Below are 11,103 nucleotides of genomic sequence, written 5' to 3' on the forward strand. Positions count from 1 at the left end.
GGCCCCACTCCTTGGTCCTCCTCCTCCGCCACCACCACCGCCTCTGACGACCTATGTCGAGATGATGGCTAAGATGTTGGCTGCTCATTGCGAGTTAGCTTGTGCCCTGGAGATGCTGGCGCAGGCTATTGGTGGCTTCGCCCGTGGAGGCCCCGATGATAATGGCGGCAACGGGGGTGGTGCCTGTAGTCCCGAGAGGCCCTGTTCCTATCAGGACTTCTTGGGGACACACTCACCCACATTCATGCTGACTGCGAAGCCTCTGGACGTGGAGCATTAGCTTCGTATTTTGGAGCAGAAGTTCTAGCTGCTCAATGTGACTGATGAGCAGAAGGTGTGTTTTGCCGCACATCAACTTCTGGGATCTGTTAGTGCTTGGTGGGAAACTTTCAATGCCATGTAGCCTATGGACCACCATGTAACTTGGCGAGAGTTTACCACTGCTTTCCATCAGTACTATATTCCTGTTGGTTTGCTGAACAGGAAGCTATCCGAGTTTCTAGAGCTAAAGTAAGGAAACAAGACTGTGATGGAATATGTGAATAGGTTCAATCATCTTGCATAGTATGCTGGGACTCATGTGGATATTGATGAGAAGAATACAAACCATTTTAATCGTAGTCTCTCTTGCATCTAGCAAGAGAAGCTATATATAGGGGGCTATCAGACCTTTGGTGCTTTGATGAATGTTGCCATTGCTATGGAGGGACTTCAGCATGACTCTCAGGCTGAGTGAAAGTGCAAGAGGGTGATCACTGGGTCTTCTAGTCACCCACAGTCTTAGAGGGTATAGGTTGTGAGGAGGGTGTGCTATCCCTCTTCAGGTGGACAGTTGTCTCACTAGACTCAGCAAACTCACTAGGCACCTCCCACTCAGTACCGTGCACCTACTCAGTAGGTGCAACAACCTTAGGGACAGCAGGTTCCACCTCATTAGGGATAGAGGAACAAGTCGGGTGCTTATTTCAAGTGTGGCAAGGAAGGCCACTATGCTTGTGAGTGCCCCCAGAATCAGCTTACTCAGTCTTCTCAGCCTTCAGCCAACTCTTGTTTGGTCAAGAGGACTATCATCAGGAAGAAGGTGCCCGTGAGCCACTCGGGATAGGTTAACTTCACTGAGGCTAAGGAGATCCCGTAGGTAGAGCCTGTGATGGCTGGTACGTTCACCATTGATTCCCACCTAGCATATGTATTATTTAATTCTGGTGCATCACATTCATTCATGAGTATGGGGTTTGCACAAAGGCATAATATATCTACTATGGCTATTTCTATTGCCTATAGAATCAGAACCCCAGGTGCGTAGTTGTGCGTTAAAACTTAGACGGACACAGTGAGACTAGTGCTAGCCACTCACTCTTATCGTCTCTAGTTCATGGTGCTACCTGGGCAAGGCATAGATGCAATTCTGGGAATGAATTGGTTGAGAAACTATGGGGTAGTCCTAAACCTTAGGCAAAGAATTATTGAGTTGAAGCTTCCTTCTTTTGAGGATAGAATGCCTCTCCTTATGCCTTCAGTCCCCACCTTGCTAGTTGTTGCTCATGCTAAAGCTTCTCCTAACCTTGCTTCTATTCCTATGGTCTGTGAGTTTCTGGATGTCTTTCCTGAGGACCTACCGGGGTTACCACCGGACTAGGATATGGAGTTTGCCATTGAGTTAGAACCTGGTACTGCTCCTATTTCACGGCGTCCTTACCGCATAGCTCCAAAGGAATTGCCTAAGATGATGAAATAGTTATAAGAATTGTTCAAAAAGGGATTCATCTGTCCAAGTTCTTCACCATGGGGTTGTCCAGCTATTTTTGTGAAGAAGAAGGACGACACTCTTCGGATGTGCGTGGATTATCGCCCTCTCAATGCGATAACCACTAAGAACAAGTATCATTTACCTCGTATTGATACTTTGTTCGATCAGTTGGCTGGTGCCAAGGTGTTTTCAAAGATTGATCTTCATTCTGGATATCACCAAATTAAGATCCGGTCGCAAGATATCCCAAAGACAGTTTTCTCTACTAGGTATGGACTTTATGAATACCTAGTCATGTCTTTTGGTCTCACCAATGCTCATGCATTCTTCATGTATCTCATGAATTTAGTCTTCATGTAGAAGTTAGACAAGTTTGTAGTGGTGTTCATCGATGACATATTGATATATTCTAAGAACAATGAAGAGCATGCACACCATCTTCGCATAGTCCTGACTCGATTGAAGGAACACAAGTTGTATGCCAAATTCAGCAAGTGCAATTGGTTGGATCGAGTATTGTTCTTGGGACATGTCCTAACACCTGAAGGCATCTCTGTGGATCCTAGCAAGGTGCAAGATATGTTAAATTAGAAATCTCCAAAGTCAGTGCATCAAATTCGTCAGTTCCTTGGTCTTGCTGGTTATTATTGGTGCTTCATCCCTGAGTTTTCGAAAGAAGCTCAACCAATGACCAAGTTGCTCTAGAAGGATGTCAAGTTTGTATGGAGTCTGGCTTGTGAAGAAGCTTTCCAAGCCCTAAAGAAGTTTCTTACCTCTACCCCTGTTCTTACCCAACCAGATATTGATAGGTTGTTTGATGTGTATTGTGATGCCTCTAGGACTAGACTAGGATGTGTGCTTCTACAAGATGGGTGTGTGATAGCTTATGCTTCACGCCAGCTGAAAAAGCATGAGTTGAATTATCCCACCCATGATTTAGAGCTAGCTACAGTTGTGCACGCTCTAAAAATTTGGAGACATTACCAGTTAGAAAATAAAGTACATATTTTTACGGATCACAAGAACCTCAAATATATTTTCACTCAGTCTGAGTTGAACATAAGACAACGGAGGTGGCTCGAGTTAATCAAAGATTATAATTTAGAAGTTCATTATCATCCTAGAAAAGCTAATGTGGTAGCTGATGCCTTAAGTCGAAAGTCGCATCAAGTTGAAGATGAATCTTTGTCTCTCAACCATTCTCAGGTGTTAGCCCATATTGCTCTAGTCTTGGATTTACTCAAGCAAATTATTATAGAGCAAAGGCAAGATGCTTCGGAAATTCCTCATATCAAGAAGTTAATTACCGAAGGACGTGGTCCTCATTTTAGTATAGATGATCAAGGTGTGGTGAAGTTTAAGAACCGGTTGGTGGTTCCCTCAAGTTATGAGCTTAGGAGAAAAAATTTGGATGAAGCTCACAACTCCAAGCTATCCATTCATCCGGGAAGTAACAAGATGTATCATGATTTGCGTCACTTGTATTGGTGGCCAAATATGAAACAGGATATTACCAAATACATCTCAGAATGTGACATTTGCGGAATGGTTAAGGCAGACCATATGCATACGTCTGGATTTTTACAGCCATTGCCTATCCCTGTTTGGAAATGGGAGGATATTTCCATAGACTTTGTTGTGGGTTTGCCCCACACAACAAAGAGGTATGATTCTATTTGGGTCATTGTGGATCGCCTCACCAAGTCTGTTGATTTTCTTCAGATGGATACAAGGTATTCAGCCAAGAAGTATGTCGAGTTGTATTTTGATCGGATTGTAACCTTGCATGGGGTTTCTCTTACCATTGTTTCGGATAGAGGGTCAGTTTTTGTCTCTTGCTTCTGGGAGCATCTCCAGAAGTGTCTCAGTACTTGTCTTCTCAGAAGTTCAGCTTATCATCCACAAAATGATGGTCAAATAGAAAGGGTCAACCAAGTACTTGAGGATATGTTCAGAGCTTGTGTCATTTCTTTTCCAGAAAAGTGGGATGAATGCTTGACTTTAGCTGAGTTCTCTTATAACAATAGTTATCAAGAAAGCATTTGAATGGCACCTTCCGAGGCTTTGTATGGCAAGAAATGCAGAACACCTCTTAATTGGGTTGAGGTGGGAGACCGTGGTTATTTCGGGCCTGATTTTATCAAAGAAGCAAGAGAGCAAGTCAGTGTTATTCAGAGTCATTTGAAAGCAGCTCAGAACCAACAGAAAACTTATGCAGACAAGAGGAGAAGGCCTTTGTAGTTTGAAGTTGGTGACCATGTGTATCTCAAGGTATCTCCAATGAGAGGTGTGCATCGGTTTGGAGTCCGTGGAAAATTCGCTCCTCGTTATGTTGGACCTTATAAAATTTTGGAGCGGTGTGGTTCTGTTGCTTATCGTCTCCAACTCTCGGATATTTTATCAGCAGTCCATAATGTTTTCCATGTCTTCAAGCTGAAAAAGTGTTTGCGAGTTCCTAATGAAGTGGTGGAAATTGAAGAACTTCCTCTCCAACCTGACCTTTCTTATATTGAGCACCCCGTTAAAATCTTAGATGAAAACGAGAGTGACTAGAAACAAAGTGGTGAAATTTTATAAGATCTAATGGCAAAATCATTCGGAGGACGAAGCAACTTGGGAGCAGGAGAACTATATTCTGGAACATTATCCACATCTCCTTCCTAACTCATCAAGGTAATTATTTAGATGAAATATATTTGTTATCCCTTCCCACACTAGGCACTCACATGAAATCTCGAGACGAGATTTTGTTTAAGGGGGTAGAGCTGTAACACCCTCGATGTTACGCCCTAAACAAATTACTAAACCATGTCATGAGCATCATGTTTTATGTGATAATTCATGTGATGGAATGAATAGATGAAGTATTGCAACCTAAAATGACTATTAAAAATGCTAAATGAAAGTTGATTCAATAGCTCATGTATATCAAGTAGAGTTGAAAACCAATTTTTACTGAGCAAAAATACTATAGAACATATATGTGGCACCTAAATAAAGCTTGAAGTACAAACTTTGTAGATGGCAATACAACCTTTGCTATAGAAAAATAACATTTCCTATTAGTGTTTCCAATAGCTTAGAAATGGAACTTGAAATCAAAACTAGCTTAAAGACTTAAAAAATTCTTAACTTTAAAAATAGTTTGACAGCATCGGGTTTACGAATTTATTCTGAGAAATCTAGTTAAAGAGTGGTACTATGTTTTAGTTCTTAGGGGTAGCCTAATATGCTCTCTTGAGCATGGTGAAGGTGGCTTGGTTCCAAGATCAATCATTTAGTCTTTACGGGTGCTTTAAAATTCATGCACGCACTCAGGCTTGGGCAGTCAGAAAAGGCGCGTGGTCACCGCGCGTGGACGCATGCTGATCGGCCAAGACCATGGTCAGCCTGGCTGTGGCTTGGCCACCCTTGGCCGAAGCGCCGGCTGCTGGCCGCTGGCCCAGCCAACTGCTAGCCACCGCGCCCGACGACCACCCTGCCCCACCCGCTGCTACACTGTTGCCGTTGTGGCCTCGCATCCTCGGCGAGCACCCAGCTGCCTTCCCGCTCGGTAGCGGCCACGAGCTAGCCCCCATGTTGCTGCGTGTTCTTGTTCGGGCAGTTGGAGGTAACCTCGCCGGTGTCCTCGTCCAGCTTTGCTTTGCCCTTGGGGCGATCGAAAATCACTCCGACCGCCTCCTCACCTGAGGCATGGTTGGTCATGATGTCGAGGAGCTCATTGGTGGCCTGAGGACCCTTGTGTCCCAGCTTGTGGACCAGGGACTCGCGGGTGGTCCCAAACAGGAAGGCTCTGATGACGTCAACATCTGTGACGTAAGGCAACTCGTTGCATTGCCTGGAGAAGCATCGGATGTACTCGCGGAGAGTGTCCCTAGACTTCTGTCGGCAATTCTTCAGATCCTAGGGGTTCCCAAGGTGCGTGTAGGTGCCCTAGAAATTTCCCACAATGACCTCCTTTAGGTCCGCCCAGCTTTGAATCCAGTTGGGCGGAAGGTGCTCCAGCATGTTCATGCTGAATTGGCCAGGAACAAGGGGAGGTTGCAGATAATGAAGTAATCATTATCTGCACCGCTGGCTTGACAAGCAAGCTAGTAATCCTCAAGCCATAGGCCAGGGTTCATTTCCCTAGAGTATTTTGGGATGTTGGTCGGTGGTTGATACCTCGACGGGAAAGCCGCGTTGAGGATGTTCCAGCTGAAAGCCTAGGACCCTAGTAGATCGAGGCTCAGGCTCCAGTCCTCCCCGCTGTCGTAGCGTCCACCACAACAAGGGTGGTAGCCACAGCCAGCCTCCTCTCTCTTGTCCCCCCGTCCACGCCTACGGGCGACCAGGGTGTTACGTGCGTCATGGTTGAGGCCGAGACGCTCATGCACCGGGACCATGGTAGGCCCCACATCATTGTGCGGCGCCTGGTGGACAGATATGTCCTAGCCAAGTTGCCTCGAAGACACGCGCTGACTGGCATCGAGTTCGCGTCGCCGAGACAGCAAGCTTTCCACCTGCTGCACTGCCGCGTGCTCTAGTACTGTGCGGATTTCGTGATGGGCCCGATGGTCTTCGGGTGTCACGGATTCGGGAGCCCATGGAGCAATGCCGCCATGGCAGCTATGTTCTAGCTTGCTCGGGAGAAGTGCGAGAGGCCTCCGTCGTCCTTGATGATCCTCCGATTTACGTTGCGGGCAATGGCGTGTGCACGGTCACCATCTCCGCGGCATTCGATCTCACGCTCGAGCTCCACATGCTTCTGCTCCTGCTGGAGTCGCGCATCCTTGATCTCCTTATGTCGTGCCCTCAGCTGCTCCACCCGTAGGCGAGGCGGGGCCCCCGCATCTCCCTCGACCTCGTCATCGAGGTCATCCGTAGGAGTATCCCTCCCTCGTGGACGCTTTCGACGCATCCCTCGGGGGTGCCTGCCATGAAGCATTCTCATGAGCAGTGATGGCTTCCCCTACTGGAGTCAGAGTCAGAGATCGTCTCTGAATCTCCCATGAGAAGGTCGTGGAAAGATTTCACGACGTAGTCCGTCATACCCACGAATTCATCATCCGTGGGGGATGGGTGCATGCGCTGTGCCGCGAGGTGACCGATGGTCCTTGCGGCGTTGCACAAACTGAACGGGAACGTTGTCGGGGCGCTCCAGGTGAGGTATTCTGGGGAGAGTGGTTCCCCTCTGGCAAGATGTGTCATGACGTTGGCGAACGAGAAGGTAAGACAGTGTAGGTCCTCCCGAGACAGTTGGGGTCCTAGGAAGGCGTCGAGCTGGCGCTCCAGCCTCCCGTAATCGAAGTCGAGGAGCTAGTTGCTCCCGGGGGCACATGCCTCCGAGGCGTGCAGCTGCAGCTCTTTGAGGGCGCGCCAACTATCGGTGTTTCGAACCGCCAACTAGTAAATTTGTGTTTGCACGTCTAACCCGGATTGTGTGCTCGAAGGATACAAGGGTTTATACTGGTTCAGGCAGAATGTCCGTATATCCACTTTTAGGCTGCTCATGTTACCGGCACTTGTTTGTAGTAGGGGTTACAAACGGGCGAGAAAGGGAGAAGGTCACAAGTCTCTGATGAAAGGATCAAATGGAGTTGAGTCTAGTTGAACTCTCCCCCTGTGGGGCGTCCTGCTCCCCCTTTTATAGGTGAAGGGGAAGACACAGGTTACACGAGAGAGAGAGAGAGAGAGAGAGAAGCGAGGAGGAAGAAGGCCTCCGGGGTTGTGGCGCCCTTCATCTCCTTTACGCGGGTCCCGTCGATCCTGCAGATGATGATGGGGATGGCTTCACGTCGCGACCCTGTTCATCACTGGCGCCATACATGGGCGTCGTCAACCCGTCGTTGCGCTCCATTCCGTCCCGACAGGCGGCATGGTTAGCAGATACCAAAGTCGGAAGTCGTACGGGGATTAGGTAGCATAGCACCGGCACGTCCGACACTATTGGCGATGTGAGTCCTCAGGTATGACCCGTCGTGGCCGTAGGTCACGTCAAGACGCGTCTACTCCCTTTCTGGTGTCAGAAGTTTGACCCTAGGTTCGTACTCTTAGACCCGTAGTGGTTGGCGGCGGTACGGACCCCCGTCGGGCGAGGCGGAATCCCCGTTCGAGGGGTCTGGCGAGGCGAAGTCCGCGCCCAAGGGGTCGGGCGAGGCGGAGCCCGCACCCTCGGGGTCAAGCGTGACAGAGCCCGCGCCCTCAGGGTCGGGCGAGACGGAGCCCGCGCCCTCGGGGTCAGACGTGACGGAGCCCGCGCCCGAGGGGTCTGGCGAGATGGAGCACGCGCCCTCGGGATTGGGAGAGACGGGGCCCGCGCCCTCACGTCAGGCGTGACGGAGCCTGCGTCCTCTGTGTCGGGCGACACGGAGCCCGTACCTTCGGGGTCGGGCGAGACCAAAATACGCTCTTGACCATCCAGGCGAATTAGCATTCGTGGCCATCAGCTTTGTTCTTTCAGGTATCCCTAATACTGATATCCAATAAATTGTGTTTGTATATACATTATTGCTATGATCATGCCCACCCTTTCCCACCAAACATCATTTTTTTTACGAAGCAAGACGGTGTGAATCCCTACCGGAAATTTATTAAAAAGGGAAAGTACGCAAATACAAGGTATAAGAAACAAAAAGGTTGTGACAGTGCAATTGAGTCTGTATATACATTATTGTTATGATCATGCCCACCCTTCCCTCGAAACGTCATTTTTTTTACGAAACAGGAGGGGTGTGAATCCCTACTGAAATTTTTTATAAAGGAAAAGTACTCAAATACAAGGCTCAAGAAACAAAAAGGTTACAAAAGAAAATAAAAAGAATTCCACAAAGACATCTAGCCATAAATCTATCCGGGGATGATAACTTGCTTTTGCTCATAGAATAACTAGAAGCAAACTTTTGCTCGAAGACACCCTTACAACGTTGCATGGAATGCTGAAGGCTGTTGAAAATATTACATATTGTGCAAATAGCCTAGCACATTGTGATGATAATCTTTATGAAGAAAGGGAGCTGAAGCTGATCTTTGAAGCTCACTAGGACATCAAAGGGGTCACTGGTGTTAGGTACTAAAAAAATTGCGTACGGACCGTCCTTATACGATCCTGTAGAGTAAACCAACAAGCTGCGGCAGAAGGGCAGTCCAACAACAATAATCGTTCACTCCAAAAAAATAATCGTTCACTCCAAATACGTACTTTATGAGAAGGCCGTGCTTGCTGCCTATTAGGAGCTGGACACCACGGCTATGTTGTGTGTTTCTTGGTTGTGATCAACTGATCATGACATTTTCGTGAGCCATTATGCGCTCCTAAATTCAGGTGGTGGCGTACCCCCACGATTCACTCAAACCTGATATGTTCCCTGCCCCTGTCAAACTAAACACCGCTAGAGCCTGCATCATCCAGCCGCGACGATCCACGTGACCCCGCATCCCGCGCTGCAAAATTTGCTGCCTCTGCCATACGGAAAAAAAAAATGCCCGCACATATATATGTACGTGTGCTCGTCGCATTCAAGAACATGATCAGTGATCGCGTGCGCCACCCATGCAGGCCGTCGCCCTGCCCACGATGGAGTCGGAGCTGAGGGCTCTCGCGTGGGCGACGCTGCTCACCCCGGCATGCGCGGTGTACGCGCGGTTCACCGCTCGCTGCCTTCGCCCGGGCATCCCGCGCCTGGCCGCGCTCCTCCCGACATTCCCAGTGTTCGTGTACATGCCCTGCATGTTCAGCTCCCTCCACCTGCGCCTCTTCTCCACCTTCTTCCACACCTGGCTGGCCACCAATAAGCTCGTCCTCCTCGCGCTCGACCTCGGCCCGCTCCACCCACGCCTCCCGCTCCTGCCGTTCGTCCTCTGCGCCGGCCTCCCCATCAAGGTCCGTCTCCGGCAGAGCCAGCAGCAGCCTACTAAGAATCAGCCGCCGTCGTCGTCGTCGCCGCCGCCGCCCGGCGCCGAGTTCTTGAGGCCCTGCGCCCGCAGCGTCTTGCTCCTCAGCTGCCTCACCGTGGCGTACCCCTACACGGGGTGGCTCCCGCTCTACGCGCTCCACTATCTCTACTGCATCCAGATCTTCCTCACGCTCGACCTCGTGTTCTCCTGTGTCATGCTAGTCTCCGCGGCACTCATGGGCGGCGAGAGCCTGGAGAGACAGTTCAACACGCCGCTCGCCGTCACCTCGTTGAACGGCTTCTGGGGCCGACAGTGGAACCTGATGGCCGTCGACCTCCTCCGCGAGTCGGCGTACGAGCCCGTGCGCGCTAGGTGGGGCCGGGACGTCGGCGTGCTGGCCGCGTTCCTAATGTCGGGCCTGCTCCACGAACTCCTGTACTGGTACCTGACGCTGCAGCAGCCCAGAGGTGAGATGCTGCTCTTCTTCATGTTCCACGCCGCGTTCCAGATCGCTGAGCGATGGGCCAGGGCGGCTGGGCTGTGGCGGCCGCCCAAAGCGGTGGCGTACCTTCTTGTCACGGCCTTCATGGTGGTCACCATACCGGAGATGTTCTTCGGGCCATTTGTGAGAGCCGGCACTGACGTGCGCTTGAAGGAGGAAACCATGGCGATGGTGGAACTGATTTGGGGTGCCAGGAAGTATCTACTCCGTCCGTTTAGGGTGGCTTCAAGCTAGAGGCGGGTAGGCGGGGTATGTTTGATATATTGCAGAGCATCAATTCATGAATGAGCACTTGTATATATGAATAATATATTACTATGTGAGATCTTTTATCAAATAATACGAAACAAGATTAAAGAGAGACAAAAGTTGAGCTAGCTCAGTTGGCTGAGGGCATGCAAGAAGTGAATTTGGGTGTATTTTCGTCTTCCTATAAGTTGCTCTAGTTTTATGATAAAATAAAAGACATGATTTTTAAGACTTCAACTTTAACATCAATTAAGAGTGAGCATAACTTAAACTCAGCCTAAGTTGGTCTAGTTTCTAAGATTGAACTAGAAGATACCCCGCGCATTGCTGCGGGATTGTAAAGAATTTGTAACCAAATTAATTGGAGATGATGACATATAGCTTGCAATTAACAAATTGGAAATTAGTGGGATCACATGGTTGTTAGTGGAACATGATGTGGATGGCTTACATGCTGAGATAGACTTGTAGTGGGGATTAGTTTTATAAGAGATATAGATAAAAGACATGATTTTAAGGCTTCAACTTTAACACCAAGTAAGGTTTAGCATAACTCAAACTTAACTACAGGAACATTATTTGTTCTTTCATGGGTGTTTGTCTTGCATACTTTAGTATTACCTTAGCAATAACTCCTCTGAGTAAATGATATACTCCCTCCGTACCTAGAAAACAAGACGTCCTGGGCTTTGATTCAGTTTTCGCAAAGCACGTCGTTGTGGCCGTA

The 11,103-nt window shown here is 48.9% G+C and overlaps 1 protein-coding gene across 1 annotated transcript; it reads left to right on the forward strand.

Annotated features, from left to right (window-relative positions):
• Nucleotides 1-9,281: 9,281 nt before the first annotated feature.
• Nucleotides 9,282-10,361, forward strand: LOC136533294 (probable long-chain-alcohol O-fatty-acyltransferase 5). The gene has a single exon (XM_066525859.1). The coding sequence runs from the start codon at nt 9,282-9,284 to the stop codon at nt 10,359-10,361; it is 1,080 nt and encodes a 359-aa protein (XP_066381956.1).
• Nucleotides 10,362-11,103: the final 742 nt, after the last annotated feature.

This window comes from Miscanthus floridulus, unplaced genomic scaffold (genome assembly GCF_019320115.1).
Source record: "Miscanthus floridulus cultivar M001 unplaced genomic scaffold, ASM1932011v1 fs_844_1_2, whole genome shotgun sequence".
Taxonomy (NCBI): Eukaryota; Viridiplantae; Streptophyta; class Magnoliopsida; order Poales; family Poaceae; genus Miscanthus; species Miscanthus floridulus.

Coding starts and splice junctions, on each gene's coding strand:
- LOC136533294 (XM_066525859.1), top strand. CDS start 9,282: ATGCAGGCCGTCGCCCTGCCCACGATGGAGTCGGAGCTGAGGGCTCTC.